This window comes from Calonectris borealis, chromosome 13, assembly GCF_964195595.1.
Source record: "Calonectris borealis chromosome 13, bCalBor7.hap1.2, whole genome shotgun sequence".
Taxonomy (NCBI): Eukaryota; Metazoa; Chordata; class Aves; order Procellariiformes; family Procellariidae; genus Calonectris; species Calonectris borealis.
In genome coordinates this window covers 11,403,226-11,430,643 of record NC_134324.1, presented here as the reverse complement: position 1 = coordinate 11,430,643, position 27,418 = coordinate 11,403,226, and the positions used below count along the sequence as shown (strand labels likewise).

The following is a 27,418-nucleotide window of genomic DNA, read 5'->3' as shown; positions in this document are numbered from 1 at the left end:
TGAGACCCAAAACATTTTTGAATTAAGCATGCACACACGCCAGGGTTTTCCTGTTTGGGTGGGTTTAGTCTAACCTAGTGGAAACAGAAATGTTTATGTACAAGATCTACACTTACCTGGGATTATATCTGCTGAAATAAATAGTGTTATTTAAAACAAAGTTACAGAAAGGAAGATGAAAAGCCAGCAGTTCAGAATACTTTTCTGACAGCAAAACAAGAAGGGCAACAGAAAACGTGAAACACTGGTCAAATCAGTCAAACTGGCAAACCAAAGCTTTATTTTTTTTAAAGTCTTTGCTACAGTACCTAGGACTGCGCTGCTATACATAATTAACAATCATTCCTGAAAGATCTGTATTTGGCACCAGTTTGTGTTTACCTCAAACACTTGTGGGAAGGATTAATATTTCAAATCAAATTTGGTTTTTCAACAGAACAGGAGCTGCCATCATGAAGCCAATTAGCTGAGTTATTGGAGAAGCTTAAAAATAAAACAAAAAAAACCGAAGTCCTTATCTAAACCAATACATTACAGAGAGCTCCAAAACAGAGGTCAAACATTAAAAGGCTGATATAGGCTCAAGTGGTTTATAAAACCTATAAAAAAAGACTACACCAGCAAATATGCCCTTTCAGTCCACACAGTTTAGAAATTAATGCAGGGAGCAACACTCGCTAGCTGGAAATCTTGTAATGGGAGAACCACACATATACCAACAGGAGTACCCAAAATTAAATGTTAAAACGCTCCAATTCCCAATCCACATAAAAGGAGAGAGATTCATAGGAAGATTAAATCAATCCATTAAATCATAATTGGTTGGGCAGTTCAAACTTCCCCCAGCAACCACTATGTCACTCATACACACAGGCTCACATGTACACAGCTCAATCCCATTCAAATTCCTCATGGAATAAAAGGATCCCAGGCTCTATTGAGTCTTTCCCTATCATGCAAGAAATAAATCTGGCTGTGCTTTAATCACCATCATGTATTACTTCAGCCACAGAGTACCAGGCAGATTAAGTAGAAATGCACAGTTTTTAGCTCATCATCTCTGCAGAAGTGTTTGAGAGGCTCAGTTCCTGTAGAGTTCTGGGTGGGCACACAGACAGTTTCTCTTCATGCAGACTCACTGGCCTCTACTGGCTTAATCATGTGGTCTGGTTTGTTGCCAGCAGCATAGTGATCCCACATCTGAAGATAAAGCCGCTCCAGGTCCATTGTGTACTGTTTCGTGTTGAACAAAGGACTGGATATTCTCTGCTTCCACACTTTGCCACGTATTTTTTTCAGGCTACAAGAAGAGTTAAAGCAGTCATGAGAGGTTCCAAACACTTCATAATACTTTTTACTTTTGAAATCTACTATTTTCAGCTAACCCAAAACTGCCAGTACAACTGTTTCAAAAATATCTGCTCCCTCACTTCCACCAAATTCATATTGATGTTTCATCACCTCATGATTTCTGATGCAGACCAGCATGACCACTTCAACTCAGAGGAGCTGTGACATTAACACATTAACTTGTTGCACTATCTGGACTGTGGTAGCTTTTTACAGCGCAATTTTAACTTGCAGTAAATCACAAACTGCTTAATCTTCAATTTAAAAAGAACAAAAGGTGAACTATGTTGCACTTTTTACCAGGTAAGAGCCTGCACGAGCAATTTCTTCAGAACAGGTAGCATTATTACTCAATAGGGAGTGCTGTTAAGTTTACTGTAAAAGCAGAAGCTGAGTTAACTGCAAGACAAGAAACCTCTAGATGAGGATTGCCTAGCTTTAAATATTAAAGTATCTGCAAGATTAAAACTACTGCTAAGTCTCAGCACTGTGCCCAAATACAACACTTTACATTCTTGATGTTACCACTTTACACAGTACAAGTTTGCTTACTATTCCAGATCAGTTCCCAGTTTCACAGCAATATCCTCATATTCCTGTCTACTTTTTGCAATGAGCTCAAGACAACCCAGGCAAGTAAGCTGGGAGGCAGCAACTCGTGATGCCAGAGTCTCGCCTAAAAAAAAAAAAAAAAATACTGATAACAGGAGGAAGCTTATCAAGTAACATATTGCAGAGTATGACTTACTTTCCTTCTGCCTCTACAAGAGGCAAAGTTTGCTGGGCTTGCTGTTTGTTATAAATAATTAATAATATTCAAACCCATCTGTTCTATGTAGGTTCCCTGCTGTGTTACCTGGCATAGTGACCATTGGAGTCCCAGCCCAGAGTACATCCATCCCAGTTGTGTGCCCATTGCAAAGTGGAGTGTCTAGACAAACATCAGCCAATTGCCCTCTCCTCACATGTTCTTCTTTGGGGGCAACAGGAGAAAAGATGATTCGGTTTTGGGAAAGACCCAAGTTTTGTGCGTATTGCTGAATATTGGGTTCTCCTACAGCTGGGAAACGTAGCAGCCACAGCACGCTGTTCGGAACTCTTTTTAGGATCTATAACAAAAATAAAACAGCAAATACAGAAAGTTTGGTCAGAAACACTTCCTTTTCCAAAAAAGAAATTACCGCATACCAAAATGAAGCAAAAGGCATTATCACTGAATATTGTAATCTTCTGAGGTATAGAGCAGGAAAAAAATAGATCACCATTTTGAGTGGAATAACTAGGATTGCATTTCTAATCCCACTGAAAGAGACAACAGCTCTGAGCAATAGTTTATAGAGCAGTACTTAGAGAGTAAGTCCTGAAATTTACGATATCATTTATTTATAGGCCCATGCTACGGAATATAAAAAAGTTACCCCTCAAGTAACTCTCAGCAATACACTATAAACTGGACCTTGATACAGACGCTCAGTACTCAGATCTACCAATCTACTAACTGCCAAGGCCAGTTATGACTTAATTGTGCAGACTAGGGAAGACCAAACTTACTTCACAATGGAGTACCAGCATACTTAAGCTGTCCAAGATGTAATTTTTCACTGGCTAGAAGCATAGATGTGATTTGAAATCAATCTAAAAAATTCTATATTCTATTAACCATAAGTCCAGCATTATAAGGATTCAAATGGCTCAGGGTCAATGTTTTCCACAGAAGTTACAGTTTTAACTTGCATGAAGTTTCTGCTAACTTGAACAGAACAGCTATGTTCCAGAAGTCTGACCTTAGATTTCATATTAGATACAGATACTCACATTAGCCCACATCTGTAAAGTGGAAGGATCAATCTTATACAGCTGATTAAAATTACAGTATACAACAGCATCCTCTGGTAAGCCATACTGAGAACGGGTAGTAACAATTATAGTTCGTGGAACTTCTTCGCCAGTTGCTGCTTTGTTGTTAATCTAAAGAAAAAAAAAACTACTGAAACACAGAAATTTCAGGAAACAAGATTATGCCCTGTGGAATTGTCCCGAGACACACTACAACATTTGTTAGCATCATAAGTTACTGTAAGCATACCTTTGGTTTTATTATACAAACCCAAAATTGTCTACTTACCCATAACAAGAATTTAACTGGTATGCTTATGGATGCCACAATGTTGCAACCACCAAGGCACAAAACACTGGGCATTTTCATGCCCTTGCTATACCTCCCTGAAATTCCAAGTAACTGGAATAATTAGAAAGAAGAATCATATAAAGAGGCATTACACATGGACTCCTCCCCTCCTTAAGGTCACTTCATTTCCTTGAAACCAAAAGTGAAATTAAGACTTCAAGGAAGAATAAAAAAGTATTTAGAAAGCAAAGGGTTTGGTTGGTTTGGTTTTTTGTGGTTTGTTTTTCGGGTTGGTTTTTTTTTGTTTGTTTGGAGTTTGGGGTTTGTTTGTGTGTTTTAAGATAAAAGACAATAGGCACAGAACAGATAGTCAAGACTGAAGATACAGACTAATATGTAACTGGTAGACTGTAAGGAACTAACTGACAAGGAAATAATGAAATGCTGAAAATCAGACCATAAGAGTTATTAATGGACTTTCAAAAAAGAATGGATCTTACAGCCTTCACAAAGAATAGGAATATGCTAATAAAAAACAGCAGAGGACAACGTTGGGATAATCAGAATACCATGCAAGAGTCTTGACGATTAGTAAAATGGAAGGAATTTTTTTTTTTTTTTTAAATAATGAAAGGCAATGGTGGGATCAAAAGACAGACAAAAACATCAGTACAGATAGAGCAAAACAGGTACTTAGAGCCTTTTTCTTTATATATATATTTTACATACTTATATATTTAAAATTTAGCTCAGTGGCAGTGTGGCCAGCCAAAATAAGTGTACTGTTGACAAACTTGACATGAATGACAATGACTCATTATCACTGACTCTGTTAGAAGATGCACGAGATAATTTAGTTCAACAAAAGTTGGTAAAAGTGCTTTTTATCCAGGCCACTGAGGAGACCTCAAACACAATGCATAGTTCTCGTTGATCTATGCCCAAAAGTAGCCAATATCAAATTAGAACAAGCACAAAGGGTTATATTAGTGTAATCAGCAGATAGAAAACCTGTTTTAGAAGTGCACTGACAGAGCTTAGATTGTTTCATCTTGGTGGTGGAGTGTTAAGACTCAGTGTTTCAGGGGACAACAATTTCAGAAAAAAATGCTAATAAGCTTACTGACCAAACTAAGAGATAGCCTATTACCAACTTAAAGGAAAGTCTCAGCTGTGAACAAAAGAACTCATAAAAAGAAACCAAGGCATGAGATTATGGATAGAGCAGTGATAATAAAAGGTCTCATAAAATGACGTAAAAGAGTCTCCTGAAGGATTGTAAACTGAGTAAAATTCACAAGTCAAAAGAGTTATACCAATGTCAAAATATGGTATTTTTAAAAAGAACTGTTCTGCAAAGGAAGTAGCATTAAACAAAACCAGTAACTGTCACTATCACTAAAATCCCATGAACTGTTAAGCACTGGGAGGTGGTGGTGTAGTGCATAGTTCAGAAAGATGTAAGGAGATGAATAAACATAGTTGATATACAGTGGAATAACTTTGCTTGTATTACCCAGCAATTTTCTTCTAAAGGAAAAACACAATTGAAACTGGGTAACAGCTCACAAATGCCTTGTAGGCTGCAGGCAATGAGCAAATCTTGCCTTCAAACTCTGAACAACCAAGTCCAACAACCTTTATGCAACAAGTTTAAATTTCTTTGGACTTTAGATACCTCTTGATATAACCCCTCTATCTTTGGGGGGAAGATCATCTTCCAGTACATCTGTGGCTTATAATGTATTTGCGAGTTTCCTTTAGTGTGAGAACTAAACAAATCAACATGACAGAAGACAGACATTTGCTTGGAGGTTTTTCTTCCTTGTTATGTTAAAACATACAGATATAACATAAAACCCAAGAGAACAGTGTCTTGAAGTGCCTCACCTGAGTAGTTGCTAATCCATTACTGATGTTGAATCCATTGATAGTTATCTGAATTTGCCCACGATTAATCATCTCAATCACAGCTTCTGCAATTGTGTTCATAGGAATGACTGGCATACTGAGAGCAGCATTGCCATCTGCATTGTCACAACTGTCAGGACACTTCATCTAAGATAAATCATATAAGCATCAGAGAAAGTACTAGCTTCAGTCCCTAAGACTGAACACGCAAAGGAGAAGCTCTCACCTTAACAATCTTGACATCGGGGAGGCTGTCAAGGAAAGCCTTCAAGTCAATGCCATTCAAAACAATTCTGTTGTCATAAATATGACCATTGGACTTGAAATCAATGACTGCTTTTTTCTGTTTAAAAAAAAAAGTTTTAAAAAAGTTACAAGATCCCTTACCAAGTACTATACTAAGTGCCATTTTATAAAGACAGCTATGGAAAACACCTACTTTTCTTGCCCCATCTTCCTACATACCTTCAGATGGGGGAACATGTTGGCGTGGTCTCCAATAAAGAAAGTGTTTGGCATGTAAGCTAATTTCTCTGAATACTGCTCAGCCACCTCAACTGGGGAAGTTTCTTTATCTGTGATGATATAATCCATGAACAACGCCCCACTGGTTCCAGGATATCCTAGCCACATTGCCTAAAAAACGAGAAAGCAAGGCTCCGGTCCCAGGTGCATTGCAAAAATAAAGTTAAAAATCATTGCATTTTAAGTTAAATTTTCCACCTACAGATTCAAGTTCCTTCTTGTGCTTTATCAACTGAAGAGCAATCACTAACCCCAAACTTTCACTACTGAGACAGTGAACAGTTCAAGGATGTTCTAAAATTGAACCCTCAAGCAAAAGGCCAAAGTATCCAACTACGTGCAGCTACAGCCAGAATACTGTCAGTGATTACAGCTTCTCTTAGCTGAGACAACTTCTGCAGCCTAGAGTGACTCTGATTCAGGCTTCTCCCATTCTCCTTCGATAGGCATTTTAGAAAATCCTCAGTCAAAAAAATAGCTCTGACATTGATTCTGACTTATTCTAACTAGAATTTCACTAAGCCTGAAGAGATTAAAACACAACAATTCATTTCCACCACTGCTTCAAATACCCTTTCTTTGTTCTCACTAATGCAAGAAAGCCACCGGTGTACAGGAACCTCATAAAATTAAGGAGTTCTTTTGCAGGACATAGACAACTGCCCATAAAGCATATAAAAACGCCCAAACTATTCTGCTTCAACAGAATGATCCTATTTGTCTCACATATGCTAAGCCCTAAAAAGTCTCTCTCGCTTACTGATCAACATGAGCCTTGAACATTTTTCCACTCTGCCAGAAGAAAAAGAGAAACTCTTCCTACTCACAAGTGGTTTTTTGGAGATGCAGAGCCCTCTAACTTAGTTACCTGAATAGGTGCTGGTCTCAGGGCAAATAATTCATTTCGGGCTCCTTTGGTGTAACCATTCATATTAATGAGAATGTGTATCCCATCCTGATGGATGCGGTCTGCTGCTTTTCCGTTACATGGTATCTGAAGAATAAATAAATACATAAAAAAAAGTTACTTTTGTTTTCAGTCTTTCAGTAATAAATGTGGTTAGTCATCAGTGTACCGATGGATAAATGTGAACTGCATAATTTAATTTAGGTGAGACTTAAATCTTATTTACTCCTGGTTTTACAGAGGTATAAGTCCTCAACTCAATCAAAAAAATCCCTGTTGAAGCCAAGAAAAAGCCATAAGTTTGCTAGACACAGTTGAAGCAGTTGCTAACAGAAATTGTAACTGTGGTACTTGAAGATTGCCTCTGCACACTCAGATCAGAGGAGTGATATCTAGCGTTGCCAAGCTCAGCAAGTCATGCAGAAAAATATCACAAATGAACCAAAGAAGAAACTTCAAGCAACACTGAAACTGCCTCAGTTCTTGGTAAAATCAAAACCAAAGAAGAGCAGAACTTCACACAAGGTATTACCCCAATGACTTTCAAGAAGAACAGCAAAGCTTTAGAAATTACAGTGTGTCTCTTCCTGACTAATACTGAAAGGTAAATAATTTTCAACAGTTTTACATTCCTCCAAGAATTTATTCTATAATTAATCATTACCTACAAGTAGATAAAAGAAAATTGATAGATGTCTAGTTCAGCAGCAGTGAAACAAAAAACAAAGGCTAGAAACTGAGGCTATACAAACCAGAACAGCCCCACCACCACCACTCCTGTAAGGCTAATTAATGACCAAAGCTCATGTAAAGCAAGTGGCAGATTCCCAAACTAAGGTAATACAGAGAATTTACTTCAAACCGAAGATCAAGAGTAAGCCTGATCTGCTGCCTGAACTGCTCTGCAGCTACTGCTAATGCTGACTCACTGTACAAGTACTTCATTTTTGTAAAAAGGGAAAGCTACTTCACATTTTATAGCAGGGTAAATGCATGCACATAGGCAGTTATATATATATATCTCCGAGCAGACAACAATCTGAGTTCCCATCTTAGTTTAACTTTCAGTAAGTTACACTGCTAATGAAATAGATCACAGCAAACTGCTTCTACCTGTTTGACCCTCCTGTACAAATCTTTAAGAGTTGCACTGTAACCAAAAAATGAGAGTTTGATGCCTCAAGAATTTTAAATAAGAAAACTCAGTGTATCACTCTGGGCAAAGGAAAGAATTTTTCCTAGATAGCTGTTAAGTGTGACAACAAACATGAAATTGCTGCCCTGTTTCCCTATGACCCAGGGCTTTCAACATCCACAGCTGCAAAAGCAGGGGGTGGATGGACAGCTTTCCACAAGCATAACTGAAGCTCATTATTCCAAAAAAACGTTTTAGAAGATCAACTTCACAAAAATCCATCTCAAAGAGCAATTCTGCTGACATCAATTTAGCGTTTTTACTTATGAGAGCAGGTTCTGAACAACATGATGAGTTTAAAAACTACAAGGAAGTTTTATTTATCACCTAATCTGGGACTGTCCAGGTGCCAATCCAGTTCGATTATTAATGTACACTGATTATCCCATGCTGCTTTAAGGTTTTGCCAGTTATCTTGAGACAGTATAACAACTCCTTGACTTCTGTGTATACTGAAATCCCCATCAGTTTTCACAGTTTATTAAAAAAAAAAACCAAAACCACCTGTAAATGTTACCAAAACAGCCTTTTGATAGAGAGGCAAAATCCCCCAATTAATCATTAAGGCTCTGTCCTGCTTCACTGGAGTAAAGCAAGCTTAAATATATTTGCAGTTGTGGCATCTTGACTTATCCATGACATTTAGATATGACTATTATCTTATGGAACAGTTAATTCAATATTGCTAATATTACTTTTTAATAATCACACAGAGATCACACAATAATCACTGCATCCCAGGTAAGGCATACCACCAATACATCTACAAACTCCAAAATTCTCAAGACTAACATCAGCCTAATTCAAGAAACGATTGCAACTAAAAATCTCAAACTACAGGCTGATCTCTTTCTTCATTTAGGTTTGCTAAAAGGTCAATGCATCAAAAAGGCTCACCTGAGATAAGTCAATGAAATGATTTGCTTCAGCCATAACTTTTACACGGAAGTTTGTACCATCATCAGGACTCAGGGCATAACAGAATACCTAGAATACGAGGCACCAAAAATTCAGTATCTGCAACAACTTGCCAACAAAATAACTTTGCTATAAAACATATGGTATTGCAATTTTAAATTACATTAGCAAAACTACATCTACTTTCATACAAATTATATTATATTTATTTGTGTCATTTACCAGTTGAGAAAGAAGTCCAAAAAAAACCAAAAGAGGGCATTGGGCATTTGACACATTTGTGTCAGGCCCCGGTTTTACCCAGTTCTGGTGCTAGAGTATGGCACTGCATCTTGCATAGACATATATACAATGTTCTCATCAGTGCAAGGTAAAGTAATTTTAACAAATGGATTTGCATAAGCATTAAATTATCTAAGAACGCCTTTTACAAGACACCTTTGAATTTGTAATTAGTGAGAATCATAATTATGACTCAGGATGAACAGACAAGCTAAGCCTTGGGGAAGCTTTTTAACAGATTCTTTAAACAGTGACTAGTTCTCTCCAATTAAGAAACCGTATCTGAGAAACTCAAGGTTGACAGGTTATGTAAACAGGCATCTTTAGCTAACATAGCACATATAGATATAGAACAAATAGAACAATATGCAGAGAATTTACTATCTTACAGGACAAAAGCATGGTTTTAGTAAAATAGTAGGTAACTTCTATTTAGTATTTAAATTAAGCTCTGTAGAGTTTTCTAAATACAGAACACGAAAGACTGCCCTTTGTCTTGAGCTGATTCAAGGTTAAATGGTATATTCTCCCCACACCCCATGTACTCAGACCACCAAGTTAATTATTTCATGAAAAAAACTGCTTCATAGTCACACTTCTGATAACAATTCAAGCATGCAGCTTTGCCACAAGGATTTCGGACTACGAAGACTTCATGACCAGGAAAAAGCAAGAAGGTAGGGGAAAAAAGCCCCAAAACAAACAAAAACAAACAAACAAAAAAAGATTAATAAAAAACACTTTTGTAAGAAGGAAAGACTTACAAGCTTTTACACAGATAAGCAAATTCTCATGTCTTGGAAAACAGGAGCTCAAAAGTGAGGCAATTTAAACAGTCATGGAGCAAACAATGTAACTGGGAATTAGTTCTATTTACAGCCTCAACCCCTTAACATGACATCCAAATAAATAAAGACAGGACTGTCTCTAGCACTGCTAAATTGTATACGCTCCTTCTGGAGTAAGTGTAGTGTATCATTTCCTTTTGAAAAAGCAGCAGCTAGACCAATCTGAAGTTCGTATTTGTAATTTCAGGTATCGCAGAGAAAAATACATGTGAAAAAAACAGCATCAGAGAATGAACAAAAAACAGATGCATGTCTGTAAATCAGAAGTAACCAGGAAGTAGCAGCTTGATGTTGAAACACATGTACTCAAAGAACAGCAGCTGAAGCTTAAAAAGTTTTCCATGAGCCACAAATTCTACCTACAGTAATTCTAAGGACAGGTATCTAATTCCCGTACCTTCTAAATGACACTTCATATTGGTAAAGGAGGATGACTCAGGCTGGAGAACTCTTCAACCCATAAAAAAATAAAATCCCGTTAGCCAAAAAAAAAAAAAAACCACACCAAAAACCACCTCGAAACAAAAATTTGCCCTTCCCTAGTTTACCTGCCTGCACCAAGAAAAACAAAGTGCCACTTACAGCCATATTTAAAGCTTTAAGCATGCCATTTATATTTTTACCTCAAATTTGTCTGGGTTATGCATGCCTGGGATTGACTGCATTAGGTGCGAGGTTGGATGGTTTCCAAAATCAGAGCTCACATAGCCAATACGAAGTCGACCTTCACTGGCCTTCAGATCCTTGGGATGCTCATATGGTGGCTTGTGAAGAACATTAATCTGTCAAGAAAACATATACAACTGTTTATAAACTCAGGAACCAAAACCAAACGCTAAACAGAGGCACAAAAAAACCCCATGAGTTTGCAGAATTAGTCTTATCCCACATTGAAGTAAGTGGTCTGTGGACATCTGTTGTTTCAAACCTGCATTACATATATTCATTGGAGCCAAGTGTAACGTCCACAAACTGTGTTACAAGATGTCACGTACCTACATTCAGCCAAATCAAGACAGACATCACTACTGCAAATTGACATTTGTGCTTTTCTAACAGTTTATTTTTTAAGTATTCCACACCTCATTATTAAATAGACTGATACCACACCACTATGACCAGGAAGTTCTCAATCTACAAGCCACTTGTGACCAGAACAGATTTCCTGTGAAGCACCACAGCATACTTTCAGTTCTTATGCTCACCATCTTCCCCAGACATCAGCTTGTAGCCACTATCACTGACAGGATTATCAGGCTATTAAGACAAGCCAGTTTGAAAGCTAAGTTTAACTTCTGAAGTTTGAGATCTTTACATTAGCTAATGTGACACTTTCGCTGGTTGACAGTGTATTTTCAATTATAACTGGCAACCTGCTCAAGTAGTCCGTCTCAACATTCACAAGCGCTAACAGCTATGACTCTCTGGTTGAAGAGAAAAAGAAGTTGCATCAAATTTTAGGTAAAGAATTTGCCATCGACTGCAACTGCGCTCTTGGCAGCTTGAGGTGCTGTGCAGTCTCGTGGAAATGGCACACAGTTAAGTAATTACAGCAAGATAAGATATGTTTTTGGAAAAATCTATTCTACTGTACACAGAGTACTCCAAAACAGAATCACAATGAATACTAAAGTACTTCCTACTATGATGAATCGCCCCTGTAACATTGCTGCCATCACCACTAAAGCGAGTGCATTTGGAAATCCCAGAGCCAATCAAACACAAAGCTCACACATTCCAGCAAGGATTCACTAGAGGCAAGGTCAGGTTCCAAGCACTACGGATGCTGGAAAGGACCAGGTTTTGAGAAATACTATCACACAGCTGCCTGCGTCTGTTTTACTGTCAGGAAAGAATAATTTACTCACTCTGCTTTTCCAAAATGCCCCTTGATGTACTTCGCAAAACTAGATGAGTAACACTATGTCCTATCTCTCTACAGGTCAGTGACTCAGAAACCTTACAAAGGCTAATACTAACTATGTGAGCATTAGATTTTCAGTAGGAACAGGCAAAACCAGAAAGTACTTCAATCACAATTGGCCTGTGATAAAACTTCCTACCTTGTCCAAACACAGATTTCCGTGTCTCTCAGCAATAGCCTTCCTAAAACTGTGAGAAAGGGGATACAGCATGCTATGATGTGGGTGGACAGAAGGCAGCCTGTTTTTCTCCAGCTGATCAGCTACAATGCTAACCAGCTTCTTCATTCTTTCATCATAGTCTGTCCAGTCACAGACAATCTAGAAAAAGGAAAAATTAAAAGAATATTAAGACAACAGCTTCCTTTGATCTCTATCAGATATTTCATATGTTGAGACTAATGCGTCTTCCAAAAATGGAAGTGAGAACTTCAGTAATTACTGTTGATGACTGTGTAATCTTATTTAAGACTTAAGTCTAGTCTTTACATTTAAATTAGTGATTGGTTGAGGTGATCAGGCTTAGCATTTGCTGCAGAGGAATCTTAAGAATTATAATCAAAGCCTCGTCTTCCTCACCTGCAAACAGTGGGCCAAGTTGCAGTAGGCATCTGGGAAATCAGGTTTCAGTTTCAGAGCAGTGCGATAAGAGGCAATGGCTTCCGGTATATTCCCTGAATCCTGTGAAGACACAGAAATGAGTCAGCAGATAAAAATATACTCAGGGTAAGTACTCACAGTGCCCCACAATACTCTAAGAGTGAATCATTCGCACGTGCTACCTTGTGAATAGAGGCCAGGTTGCTGTGGGCATCAGCAAAAGCTGGATTTATCTGAATGGCACGGGTGTAGCACTGTAGAGCTCCTTGAACATCCTGCATCTCCTTCAAAGTATTTCCCATATTAGAATAAGCATCTGCAAATGTGGGGCTGATTCTGAGAAATAAAGACAATACATGTTATGAACAATAAAAACTCCTCTTCCAATGAGAAACCATGCCTATACCCAGACTTTTTGGTTTGCAAAGCAACTATCTGAATTAAAATACACTACTGGTAAGTCACTTTCTGTACAAATCTATGGCACTTCCCTGTTATGAAAGGCTGGGACTATTACAGATAGCATCCATTTACCTAATAGCTTCTTTGTAATGCATCAGAGCTTCCTGTAACTTTCCTTGCTGTTGCAGAACACTTGCTAAATTTGAATGCGCAGCAGCAAACTCTGGAAACACCTGGAAGAAAGAGAAGTAGAATCTGTCTCTCAAATGCCCCAAATAGACCATATAAAAAAAAATAATTGTGCGTTTCTTACTCTTCTTTTTATATGACTCAGTTCTCTGAGCAGATGTTCCTCCACTTATGACCGAAGAAGGAAAAAAGCTATGTCATGTTACACATTCTCAACTTTAATTCCCCACCTCTCCCTCACCACATTCAACTGTACCTCAAGAGCCTTCCGATAAAGACGGACAGCTTCCTCAATATTCCCCTGTTCCCGTTTGATGTTTGCTAGATTGTTGAGAGAATCTGCATGAGTAGGACAAAGTCGAAGAGCTGTATTGTAGCATTCTTCTGCTTCTACCACCTCCAAAAAAAAAAGGGATACTGTTAATATGGTAATATTTATTGTAACAGCACTGTTTATGAGAAGTCATTATACAATCACTTCAGGTTCAAGGTGGAGATTTGCTGAAATATTCTTCCTTATGACTAACTGAATGAGGGTAACATCCCATCTTAATCAAGTTAGTGACACCTGGTGACTGAAATAAACATTCACTGTACTTTTAAAAATGTTAAAAAGGAAAAAAAGTACTCCTTACACTGCCTTTCTCCTTCAAGGCGTTGGCCAAGTTACAATAGGCGTCAGGGAAGTGGGGTTGTAGTTCAATAGCCCTCCTGTAGGTGTCTATTGCGAGGTCTATTAGGCCTTGCTCATAATACACACAGGCAAGGTTGCCATGCACAACTGCGTGATTTGGACTCAAACTCAAGGCTCGTAGATAAGCTGCTACAGCTCTGTAACAAGAAAAAGAAGGTAAACAATCATCCACAGAGCAGCAATTATATTTACCTTGGTCATAAAAAACGACCTACATAAAAAAAAACACTTCAAGGGATATGTATTATTAACACACACAAATCTGTCCCGTAAGCTGTTACCGAAAACACAGAAGAGTACTGTCTGAATTAAAAGCCCAATCAAGGGATGAATTATTATTATTCATGTTATCTTAAAGCTATGCTCAATTCTGTAATGACTAGCAAACTAGAAGAAATACTTCGTAAAACAGGAATGTTTTCCTCCCACCTGATGCTGTATAATGATCAATGTAAGTCTTCTGAAAAAAAGTAAAGCTTTCATCTACTTTTTTTAAACACTCTTCATTACTATGATAAGCATGAGACTTTTGCTCCATTTTTTTCCCAGTTTATTATTCAATTGTTACAATATAAACAGTATCATATTATTCTTTATTCTCTCTGCTAATCTAACACATATATCATGCTTTACTTACACTTCAAACTTCACCTTATTCAAAAGTGAGATCTTTAATTATATAAATGACTGACGTATTCAAATCCTATTTCTAGAAAAATCACAACAGTAAGTAAATTCTCAAAAAGGTGATGTAAAGTCTAAAATGATGAGGAAACATGCCCCTGTTTGGCCCATTGATTTGTGGTTAAAACAGAAATCACTGAACGATTTACACTGTGTGCAATGCAACTAGTTACAATAATTAACCCATTCCCTGCAAGCTTTTATTAAATTTGGAGCCACAAACCACAGCCACCAGAAATTATAATCCAATTAACAGATGCAATATGGTACACTGCATATAAACAACACAGCCTGGATCTTCTTCTAGAAACAAAAATAAGATTCATGTATCAGACTAGAGGTCTCAAAACAAGTTAGTTCAAAAAGACAGCAACAGCACTGCAACCCCATGCAATAACATGATGCCAACACATAACAAATACAGAATATTCAATCAGATGCTTAGCTGAATTTCAACATTTCAGCTTGTCTTACATAGAAGGAACATTTTAGAAGAGTCAGACTTGTAGATCATGTCCTGAATCACATAATGAAAACAGAGAACTCAAGGGTTCATGCCTTTCTTGGACATCTTATATTCACCTATCTCCAGCCTTAATTTCAAATCTATTTTCATCAATACCTTCAGAAACCCTCATTTTTAACATTTTATTAAGTACAGCAAAATAACATAAAGGAACACATTCCACAGGAATTTTTTTTTTTTTTTAATTCCAGTAAGTTGGTCTGTATGCATTTCAAAGTCATTTGCTTGATTTTACGTCAGGAACCTAATTTGTATCTTGATACATCTGACAGGCCACTGACAGAGCAACAGTACTTATCTGCTTACCTGTCAAATATCCTTGCCTCCTTCAGGACATTTCCAAGATTGATGTAAGCATCCAAAAAATTTGGGTCAAGTGTTACAGCCTGAAAATATTTTTGAAGTAACAGTTTTGAGCATTAAAACAAAAACATTCTCTATGAAACCTAATTGGAGGGGTTTTTTTTGTGTGTTGTTTTTTTTTTAAACTTAATCAGTAACCTAATAAGGAAGGAAAACTTAAGTTATATAAATCAATCACAGAGCATCAAAGTTATTTATCTGTAGAAATGACAGCTACTTTCAAATTTATTCATTTGCTTACCTAGTCAGTTGCAACTACTGCAGAATAAAGTGCTAAACATTTATTTCATGTTAGGCTGATCATACTTAACACTCCTGCCTACCCATGCTATGCTGCCTTTAATTTGTTTTTAGGGTAGAAAACCCTAAAAAACCTGGTCCATCTCCTTTATCTACTGCAAAATAAGACAGCATTTTACTTCAGCAGCCCAGGAAAATAAGAGGCAGTTTCACAAGAGCGAGAAAAGAGCAAATACATCAGTGTGTAGGGAAAATTCAGTAGCCATTTAACTAAAAAAAAAAAAAAAAAAAAACCAAAACATTTTCACTCCCTTCAAAACACTCCCAAACTCCCAATAAAATGCAAAAAACATAAGAACCAATAGAGTTACAGAAGATGCAGTAATAAGCTACACGTGAGTATCTGACAGACCACACTCTTACAGTCTTTCTCATGGGAACTATTATTTCCAAATTAAAATACTTTATAATCTATCACTAACTAGACACAGATCCAAAAAAAATCCTGAGCACTTAAAATTATTTTTCTAGATCTTAAATCATAAATATCAGGAAAAAACTGTCCACTATATCTTAAATCCGGTTTTAGGTCACTTTAGAGACTTAAGAGATGAGTACAAACTGAATTAAGATACTAACTAGAAGGTATCAAACAACTAGTTAATGACACCAATCTAGAGAAGTCTGAAACAACAGTGGCGAAAAATAATCCTGGAGAAGAGGAATTAGTATGTCACTTAAAATTGTTCTCCTCAGTTACTCAAAGGACAGTAATACCTGAAACAAAATCACAATGAAAAGTGATTTTAAGCAGAAAGTTGTATCTCCCTCTCATACACAAAACACGTAAAACATTATTCTCAACAAATTAGATTTTTAAAAAATTTATTCCAGAAAAGGACTGTAAAACAACTTAACGAATTTTCTTATATTTGACATGTGTGTGATGTCGTTAGGGCAATTGTAAACATATCTCTCTAGTGGCATACAGGCAGTCTAAAACATCAGGAAGTAAAACACACCTATTAACATAGGATGTTAATTAACAGGATCATAAGAAGTTCTCTGCTGATCAAAATATTTCTATCACCTACAAGCAGACAACTGCATGTACATTAAAATCTAGCAGTGAAGCTGACTGGCTTAGATAGTTACCTTTTCAAAGTGATGAATTGCAAGCCAAATTTCTCCTTGGGCATTGAAAACACAGCCAAGATTACTCCAAGCCACTGCAAAGTTTGGTTGAGTCTCAATTGCTTTTAAGTAACAGGCCTTGGAACAGTTAAAGAAGAGAAATACAAGGGAAGGGGAATATTTGTAAAAAGAAAAAAATGAGAAAAAATAATTGTTAGTATGCCTTCTCTAACCAGCCAAAAGTGACCCTGCAGTATAGGCTAGCTTGCGCCAAAACTAATGCGCTGCAAACTGTTGTTGATCCTGCGCCAGCGCAAACCAAAACCCAGGTGCAAGCCCACCATTTTTCAGTTATGCTGATAACAAATTAACATGCCTTTAGGTCACCACAGAAATCATCTTAGAAATAATTCAAGTACTTCAGTGGAAATATCTGCCACCCTTAAGTGCACAAAAACCAAAAAATTACTGTGTGAAAACAACTTTGCTGTGAAATAAAATTATTAAATTGTGAAAAATTCTAGAACAGATAAAAATTACTTTAAAAAATCAGAAAAACTAGTGAAAAAGATGAAGCCATTCTTCAGTTTTAATTGTCCTTGTAAAGTGAGATGACACACCCAATCCTTTTCTTGCTTCCCAGTTTCTTCAAATACATTCAATCATCTGCAGCTTCAAAACCTCAAATGACAGGATTGCACGAAGGTTTAGGTCCCTGTAATGCAAGCGCAAGAAATCGCTGCGCATCCTAAACAGCACGGCGCCACGCTATCGCTGCGAACTGCTTTGCTATATTGATTGCCCCTAGGTCCAGTGAACGGCCAACCAGAATCATTAATCTACCAGACAGGCCCATACAGAAACTCACATATTAAATTTGATGTCTGGACTCTAAATGCGTTACAACCCAATTTTATCCAAAAGGCTACAGCCTGGAGCTTGGGCAGTCACCCAATCAGAGATTAATCATCTAGTCAACCGTTCACAAGGGCTTAATCGCACGCAATGCGCGTTACCGCTGCGCAGCCTTTGCGCTACTGCAGGATCACAGCGCATCATCAGAAGAGCAGAACGCTGCAATCCAAACAAAGAAGAAAAAAGGAAAAAAAATGAACAACCAGAAGAGTTAGAAGCTTTTACTATTAACTATCTCCAATTATTTCTTTTTAAAAAAAAAAAATCTTAATTTACTTTTACTTTATTTCTTTGAAAGAATTTGTGGCTACTAGTATAAAATATTCTTACATTACTTGCTTGTAATTAAATATTTTAAGCTGTTTCTGAAGCCACAAGACAGAAGATTCAGGCATGGAGGCAAATGGTTTTGCTGTGGCAGTTACAAACCCGTTACCATATTTCTCATCATGTGACTTTTCGGTGCGTTCCTTGCTGGAAGAGGAGGAGGAGGTGTGTGTCTGCCCTAGATCCAGGCCTCGAGCTCCCTTCAGCGAGGCACCTTACGCATGGAATAGGAGGTTTCACCCACCTGAAACCTTCTAAATACAATATCAGTGGTGAAAAACCAAAAACAAGAGAGAAAATAAAACAAGATCATTAGTAAGAGTTCAACAAAGCAATTGCATTTTTCTGGATATGTCTTAACACATGGGAATGAGGACAATCTGTCTGTAATAAGGGAGACATGCAGAAGGGAGAGGGTTAATCAGGGCAATTGCATACAGCAGGGACTTTTTTTTTTTTTTTTGGAAGAAAGGCTCTGAAATATCTACAAAGGAATTAAATTTTAGTTCAAACTGTAAGGAATCTGCTGGCTTGATCTTTCAAATGGACTGATAACCAAAGAAACACATTGCAATTTACTCAAGATGTTTTCCCTCGTTTATTAAGTTCTCACAAAACGGAATAACACTTTCAAACTAGGTGTCTCCAGAGCTCTGAAACAAAGAAGTCAGCAACCTAAGGCAGGCGCAGTGTCTTGGCCTATACCAGTCACACTAAAGCTGCAGTGAAGTGCAATTCATGTTAGCTGTCCGCTTGGTGGGCTGAGAACCAAGTGTCTCAAAGACTGTTCAAACTCTAAATGCTGCTACAAAGTATTTTCAACCTGGATCTGACCAAATCAATTAGGCTGCCCTAAGATGGTACTCACATCCAAGTTGTTAAGAGAAATCAAAAAAATAATGAACTTTGAACCTGCACTCCCATTACCCCATAAAGAGCATAACCCTCCCCAAATGGTGCTGCAGCCAAACAGACAGCTACGCTGTTCATACACTCCACTTTTTAGCATGCGCGTGGGGCTTGGAGTGACAGATGTGGAGTCCAGAGTGTTTCCAATTTCTCCACACTCCTCACCCCTGCAGCGCGGACGCGTAAGGTGGCTTGTAACAAGACAATTTCTTTGTGCAATGCAAGTTTTAACATGCCAAGAATTTTAAACTCATCTTGGTGTTCGAATTCTCAGTTTAGGAAACACACGACTGCTAGAAGCCACCTTTCCACTACAGCAAGTTTTCTTTCGATCAGTTCATTTCCCAAACAAACCAGCTTTGTCCTTCCAATTTCTTTATTTTGGGGGAGGGGAGAGGGAAGACATGAAGAAAAGATATTCGGGAGGTTCGCATACTGCAGCTATTGATCATTTACTAGCCTTTCTTCCACTATCAAGGGAAGGGAAAAGTTAAAAGAATAAAAATCTTTATATTAAAGATTTAAAAAGCCAATATTACAAGGTAACATTTGGATAAGTTTCTTCTCCACTTACAAGCCACAAAGGACTTTAGAAGAGCAGCATTTTCAATAGCACCTGCATCGTACAGGGATCTTGAGCTAACCACAGGCTCTCTGCTTGGCACCAGCAGGCAAGCCTCAGATTTGAAGGACTGTTACTTATTTCCAGATAAAAGCATGATGGAGCCCCTGCCCAATACTTCAGAATGGTATCAAATAGTCTAGTTCAGCAGAAAGGCTTGGTAATGTTCCATTTCTTGACTTAAACCAACTTTTAAACATGGACATGCCATATCTTGCCCTGCAACTACTCTGGGGTGTTTCAGTGCCTTCAGTTTTCAGCAGTTTCTCAGACTGTCTGTAGATCAACGCAGATTTGAAGACTTGGTGCAAAGTTCAAGTTTTCAAAACACTGACGTTTACATGTATTCTACCCAACACCTACCTTGGCTTCTTCCAAGCGACCCAGGGCTTTGAGCAGGTTCCCCAGGTCACTACGAACACAGTACAAGTCCTGAAAAATCAAAGTCACACTATCAGCTTCAGGACTTCAGACGCCCCAAAGGTCTTCACAGAGAACTTGCAAAGGAACACCCCAGTCTTCTACAGCTTATTTTAAATTCTTAATAAATACATCACAAAATAATTTACATTTATTTTTTTCTTGATTATTTTTCTTGACCTAACATTACAGCCAACACCTTCCTGATTTTAGTGCTGTAAAAATACAACCGTAAAGATTTAGAAAGTAGTAATATTTCATACAATTCTTCTTTATAGAGAAATACAAAAGAAAACTGAAAACAAACGTCCCGCCCCAAGCAGCTTAAGTTCTTTTGCCATACATAAGTATTTGAAGCCCCCTTTTTTTTTTCAAAGCATGACTGCAAACCTGTTTTCTTAAGTTACACCATTGCCATTATGGCTTTTAAATAGATTATGTATAGTGATTTTGCTTCCTGGGTCCTCGAAGCAGTTTTTCCTCCCTGTTTTTCCCACTAATCCATCCATTTTCAACAGTCTTGCCACATGTTCTTATTCTTTCATTTGTAACCACAGCACAGGCTGCAACTGCATTATCTAGCAGTAAAGACCATAAAGAATGGGGACATTTTTGTCAACGCTAACAAAAGAAGTTTCTAACCTAAACAAAATTCAACTCCTGTAAAAAACCACCATCTTACAGTATTTCTAACCAGTGCATAAACTCCATTAGTCACACCACTTAGCGTAAGTTAATCAAGTTCACCTAGGCTGAAGAAGCTCAGTGAAGATTCTGAGCTCTTGTTGGACTGGGTTTGCATTTGCTTTTCCAAAGGAAAAAGGATATATGCATACCAGACAGATGCTGCATTTTAAATATTTTTTTGACAAAATGTATGACCAAATAGCAAGCAGATACCTTCACCATGCTGAGTAGTACTATACAAATTATTTGAGTATGATGCAAAATAAACAGAAAATAGTAGTCTGATACACTGTTTACTAAAAATGTCAATTCAAAACAGTTACAACCAAAAATCCAAACACCAGATCTATTTTATAGGAGTCACTTACAGACAGATACTCAGTTTCAGCCTATAAAACATAAAAATGATGCTTCTGTAAACCAGTGGAAATCTAATCAAGGCAACTCTCATCACCATGATACTTCTGACTTCGTGATAAAGTAATACCTGATGATTTTTCAAGATCTCACATTCAAGTCTGAGCAGTAATTCCCTCACTGTAATTATACTGCCTTAAAGCACACAAAGCTAAATATGAGGTTATTCACTGAAACTTCTGACTTCAGAAAAAAAACCCACAACACCCAAACCCCAATTCCTTGCTTTTCTGTTATCTCAGCAATACATATAAGTACACAACCAGCAGTCCTTACTGTATTGCAATATAAAACTTTTTGTGACACAAGTCTTTCAAGGATCCTTAAGAAAAGTATTAAGTAGATCTTTAAGTTTATGGTGTACAGAGGGAAGGGTTATCACTTATTCGTTCTTTGAAACCTGCTATCTGTGTGCCCTGGGACAGTAGTAAAGTATGGAGTTGTTCTATAAAATAAAGTTTTACTTACAGGGTTGTACTGAAGGGCAGACACATATGCTTGTACTGCTCCTTCCATATCACCTGCAGCTACCAGCGCAGCAGCCAAATTAATATATCCATCAATGAAATCTGGTTTGAGGCGTAGTGCATGTCTATAATGTTCAATTGCTTCTTGTAGCTGTCCACGTTCCTTATACACATTGCCTAGATTTGAGTAGGCTTCGGCCAACAGTGGATTCTGTTTAATAGCCAAAGTGCTGAAGTGAGCAGACCTGGAGAAAATTAGACAAGTTAGCAAAAAACCCCACCCTTGACTTTCAGTGTTTGCCTGTTTACCTAGTTACTTAATGAACATTTATGCTTAAGTGAGCCAAACATACAGCCAACAAAACTGGACTTACAGAGCTGTCTTGATAGTTTAAGCTATCAAGCAACTTGAACCCTACTGACTGTAATTGAGAGTTGTCTTTGTTCAGTAGAATCTAAAATAGGAACAGGGGAGCTAAACATCTCCCCTGTTCCTATTTTAGATTCTACTGAACAAAGACAACTCTCATTTACAATCAGTAGGGTTCAAGTTGCCTCACCAAACCTAAACTCAATGCACTTGGAGAAAACACAACAGAAATCCTGTGCAGCCTCTTCTAACGTTTGTGTGCTTTAAGCAATGTTCCACTCAATACTCTCTTCCAGAAGCAGGACATAGCTGACAGATGTAGATGTAAAATTCTGTTGTATGCTCCCCCATTTTATTACAACTTCATTCAGAAGCCTATATAAATAAATCTCAGTCAAAAGTTCTTACTTCCTTCACCAGCACACACAAATTTACAGCTAGAACAAGTAAAGTTCAAAATGCTTGAGGCACAGAAAGCAAGATCAGGAATAGGCAAGCAGAAAGAATATAGAGACAACTTTCAGATGACAAAAATCCTTAACTGATCAGATTATGCCATTTTGCAGCAAACAATCGGTCTCGCAACTTAAAAAAAACCAAAACCACATAACCCCCACACTGCAGGTGGAATAAATAAACAAAAGCTTTTGTTTACACATGTAAATACCTCCAGTACACAAAAGCATGGCTGACACTCCGATATTAATGTGTACAATTAAAATAACATGAGAATAATGGCAAGATCTGTTGTTTGTTGTAAAGCTAGCAATTCCAATTTGTATTTCTCTTACCCTAACAAAATTCAAAAAGGAAGAACGTTATTTTTGACCAGTCCATTAAGTTAGTCAGTATTTCTGTTCAGTGATTAAAAAAAGAAACCAATGTTAGAATAGAACTTTTGTCAGCTATGCTTAGTACTATTAAGAGGTGCAAACAATAAAGCAAGCTTGACAGAACACCTCTAGTCTCCTACCTGTCCAATCTGCGACACTGGAAGTGAATGGACGATAGTAATAAAAGCACACCAGTATTATCAGGCTCTTGTCTCCAAAGCTGCATGCAGTGTCTCTCTGCTGCTTCAAAGTCTCCTGCCTGATACTCACGATGAGCCAACTCCGCTAACCCTTGGAAGGAAAGCATACGTTTCGTTGGTTCTGGAGAATCACCAAAATATTTAAGGGGGGAAAACAAAAAGTTAGATAATGGGAACAAAACAAAAAAAAACCAAAATGAAACAATGTGAAAAAAAGCGTACACAACTGAAGGATGAAAATGTTTGAAATTACACAGAATACTACAGGACGTGGCAGTTTGAATTCTCAGATCTTCATGCCCTAACCTATTACTATGATATTGCTAACATATCTGTACAAGTCCATAACTTCATTAGCTAATAATAGGAAACATGTAGATTGTAATGACTGAATATTTGTAAGTCAGTCATTTTCCATTAACCTGAAATATATTTAAAGAGACTCCTGACATGATATTGTACTTTGGTTCATAATAGTAGAAGTGCTGCTAACAGAAAAAATGACTCTCCTCAATGACTCTCCCCCAAGACTGTAAATCTTATGCTTTGTAGTATTAAAAACAAGTTCTAAAAACTTAATAGGGAAATGAAGGACAGCAGACAAAGACTTCAAAGGACTTATACAAAATAAAGTTTTGCTGTGCCAGTAGTGAAAACCCTTTGGGGGGGGGTGGGGAAGCAATGTGTAACGTTCCTTGAATCCCCTATACTCCTACATTCTCTATAATGAGCAAAAATCCCTTCACAGGAAAAAAATTGGCCTTGGAACAGTATCTGATGAGAGACAAACACACACTTCAATGATAACGCAACTGGCCTACAGAAGGAACCATTAAACAGACAGGGTACAGGAAAGGAATTACTGATTCGGGAGGCTTAGCTAGAATGGGAGTGACAAAATGGTTTTAGTATTTAAGATACAATTGTGGAGAATAAAATACTTAAATAAAACATCACCTGTTTTAGACAAAACCACCTTAAGTGTGAAAAGTAAATAAAATTTTGTACAAAGCACAGTTCTGTATTAAAATATAGACAAGCACAGCTTGGGAAAAAACACAACTGTTCATTCTAGAAAGAAGTGTTGGCCTTCAAATTCTGCCTTTATACCAATGATTCTTACTATTAAAAGGTTTGATTACTGCAAGTATCTCTTATTTTTTCATCCTGAAGTCCAGCATTTCCAGTACTCTGCAGTCACTTAATTCCATTCATGAAACACTTCCCACTTGGACCTACAGATTTTTAAAATTTTGAATTTAAATGAAACAGATAAATTTTGAATTTAAATTAAACAGATAAATCCTTCCTAATACAATATCCGAGTACACACATTTTTGCAGTTAAGTACTAGAAAAATCCTCTGAGACTCTTTAATTCTTTTGTGAGAACTTCAAAGATAGCAAAATAATCACAAAGAGATTAGGTACAGAGTTACTATCTAGTGTTTATTTTATGAAATTCAGATTGATGCAAATTATTTAAATTATTTTCAAAATTGCTTTTTTAGCACTAGTAGGTTTTGAAGATAAGATTGCAAACACTACATACTGTAACTAAAGTTGTTTTTCCAGATTTGTCTCTGTCAGTGCTAAAAACTTTAACTGTTTCACAGTAAGATGCAACTAGCAAAGCTACTTGCTTTCAGATACCTGACAAATTGCTAACCAAATACCTTCATCCAGATTAGATTCCTGTTTTCTAGGAGCCTAGCTTAATAGTTTTCCAAACCGTGACTAAGGTTAAAGTGGACTTCAATATCTGGTTAAATCTACTGGCAATAAATAGATACAACTGTTAGTCAACATGAGAATGACACCACCATTTATGAAAGTCCAAAGTGCTGACAGTAATGATACTGGAGTACCAACATGCTGTTCCTCATTCCCTCCTTCTGCCGTTAACAGCCACACAGGTTTAGCCCCTCAGGCAGTCGATGTATTTTCAAGTTCCGCCGATGGCACAAACACAGGGAAGCTATGGATAGAGGAAGAGCGCCTCCCACGGACCTACTGAATAATTTCTTCTTCAAATAAATTTCAACGGTGTTATTAAATTCCAAAACCAAAGCAAAAAAAACCCCCAGAAGTTTAGACTTAAATTATTACGACCACTTGGAAAGAAGCTTCCAACCATTATCTAAATGCTACATTTTGCCTACTTAAGCAAAAAGTGAAACTGAAGTTGCAACTCCCAGGGCAAGAGAGAAGGCAGTGCAGAAACACTGTATTTAACACCTGGGAATAAGAATTGCTAACAAAAGCAACAAAGTAAGTGAAACACTAAAATTTTCTTTCATTTTTCAAGTCTCTTCACAAAACACCCCCCCCAGAAGAGATAAAGCAAACCAATCACTCAGCGTAAAACAGCCAGTTATCTACCTCCAAACAAGTATTTTTGCAATGATCCTTGAGAAGTTCATTGAAAAGTAGGAAGTGGACAGCTATATCACAAAGTTCAAAATGAGCTAAAATTTTAATAGAAAGTTGGCTGGAAGAAAAGCTCTACAACCCAAAGAACCCATAACACAGCCATCAATGGTTGCTCACTGAATCCATTTCTAAAGAAAATAATTGCAGTGAAGAGTCACAGCCAGAAGAATACCTTATCAAATCTTGCACAGATGAATTTGTGTACCTAGCTAACTTGTGCTACATGCTTTGACTATGACCTTGGAAAAGCCTAGTACGTGCTATGACAACGACCTTTCCTGAGACTTCTACAGAATACAAGCAAAATAAAAACCTGCACAGAACTATCACAAATGTACCCAAGGCCATTTTTTCCCCCAGAAATAACATCCTAAGCACTTACCATACGCTCATGCTCAATCTTACATTTAGAAAAAATCTAGGCCCAGACAGAAGCGGTTGCCACCTCCATCTGGGAAGTGGTGGTGGTGGTGGTGACGAGGAGCACAGGACTCTCCTCAAGCATGCACGTTCTCCTCACCTCCACAGATCGAGGCTGCAAGAGGATGCTGCAGCCTCGCTGACTAGATACGCAGTTCTATTAGCAACAAAATACCGTATTGCAGCACTTAGCCTCTCCATCCTCTCCTCTTCTGTATCCCTACCATTTCCCTTTACATCCCTAACTCTGCATTGCTATCCCATCTCTTTCTCCATAAATCCTACTTTTTTTGCTACTTTTTCCAGACACCGTTTCACCCTTTCATACTCTTCCTTCCCTCTGGTTACAAAAACTCCCAAAAATCTGGGGGATAAAGCTGCGTTGTCCTTTCATCCTTTCAGTAAGCAGAAAAATTTTTTTCTTGCTCTACAGGGAAAGTAAGATTTCTCCTCTTCTCTCCCTGGTCCCTCAAGTTCTGGATCTGTAAACTAAATGTAGAACAGGATCTTTCTTAGCTAGAGCACGCTATCTTACTGTCCAGAAAAACGCTGTACTTCTCGGCTATGCCACAGAACACCTGCTCCTTAACTGCCGCAAAAGATTCTGGATCAGTCAACGTACATTCTGGGTCAGGCTCCCTCGTCCTATACAAAAACGCAGTCACCTGACAGTCGGATAAATGTAGCAATAAGAGTACCGCACTAAGAACTAACTGCGCCGTGCTCCTCCAGGAGCGGCTCGCAGGCTGCAGCCGGGCAGCGCCGACAGGAGCCCGCCGAGGCACGAGCCCGGGCCCGTCGGCGCCCCGAGGCGAGGAGAGACAAGCACAAAGACGGCGGGGGCCGCACCGGGAGCCACCGCCTCGCCCATGCCACCGCTTCTGGAAAGTTCCGCCGGAGCGGGCCCGGCGAGCAGGGAGCACCGCGCTCGGGGGGAGCCAGGCGCGGCCCCGTGGGGCGCAGGCCGCCGTGCGGCCCCGGGCGAGGGCAGGGCCCGGCCTCCGCAGGGCTGCAGCGCTGCTGGCCCGCGGCGCACCCGTCCCCGGTACCTGTGCTGTCAGCCACATTCCCCACGGAGGTCGCCATCGGGAAAGGGGGCCGGTGAGGCTCTGGTGGAGGCAGCAGAAGGGCCGCGAGTGCGGAGAGGTCCACTCGGCTGAAGCGGACGGCGCAGGACCGAGCTGCCCACGACCTCGCTAAGGCGGCGGCTACCGAAATGGCGGTGGCGCACGCACCAAACTGCCGAATGGCTGCTGCCGGAACTACATCCCCCCGGCAAGTAGTGCGGACGGAGCCAGCCGGAGGGCTGGTATGGATGCCCTGCGCGGCGAATGGACCCCTACCGGAACTTCCTCCGTCTCCTTCCGCCAAGCCCGCCCTTCCGGACGCAGACGTTTCATCGAGCGCATATCCACGTTTGTGAGCTCCAGTATCCTTCCGCGCAAAGCCGTTGCGACAAACGCAGCGGAACTGCGCGTGCGCAACCGCCCTCCGTCCTGCCGCTCCCCCCACACATGGCGCCCGCGGTACATCCGGGTGCCGGCGGGGTTTGCCGGGAAGGCACATGCGCTCACCTGGCAG

The 27,418-nt window shown here is 38.7% G+C and overlaps 1 protein-coding gene across 10 annotated transcripts; it reads right to left on the bottom strand.

Annotated features, from left to right (window-relative positions):
• Nucleotides 1-248: 248 nt before the first annotated feature.
• On the bottom strand, nucleotides 249-27,418 carry OGT (O-linked N-acetylglucosamine (GlcNAc) transferase). 10 transcript variants are annotated; one of them, XM_075162182.1, is made up of 22 exons: nucleotides 27,181-27,418; nucleotides 22,926-23,106; nucleotides 21,584-21,827; nucleotides 19,955-20,023; nucleotides 16,840-16,956; nucleotides 15,388-15,467; nucleotides 13,813-14,008; nucleotides 13,434-13,574; nucleotides 13,121-13,221; nucleotides 12,769-12,922; nucleotides 12,566-12,667; nucleotides 12,128-12,307; nucleotides 10,688-10,846; nucleotides 8,914-9,003; nucleotides 6,783-6,908; nucleotides 5,855-6,025; nucleotides 5,616-5,732; nucleotides 5,369-5,536; nucleotides 3,166-3,318; nucleotides 2,207-2,459; nucleotides 1,903-2,026; nucleotides 249-1,300 (listed from the first exon to the last, which is right to left on the bottom strand). In XM_075162182.1, the coding sequence occupies exons 1-22, from the start codon at nucleotides 27,401-27,403 to the stop codon at nucleotides 1,126-1,128; spliced, it is 3,324 nt and encodes a 1,107-aa protein (XP_075018283.1). In that variant the 5' UTR covers nucleotides 27,404-27,418; the 3' UTR covers nucleotides 249-1,125. The 10 variants fall into 10 exon arrangements, with proteins under 10 accessions (XP_075018283.1, XP_075018284.1, XP_075018286.1 ...); XM_075162183.1 differs by having other exon boundaries at nucleotides 22,926-23,076; XM_075162185.1 differs by lacking the exon at nucleotides 27,181-27,418 and adding an exon at nucleotides 26,887-27,171 and having other exon boundaries at nucleotides 22,926-23,076.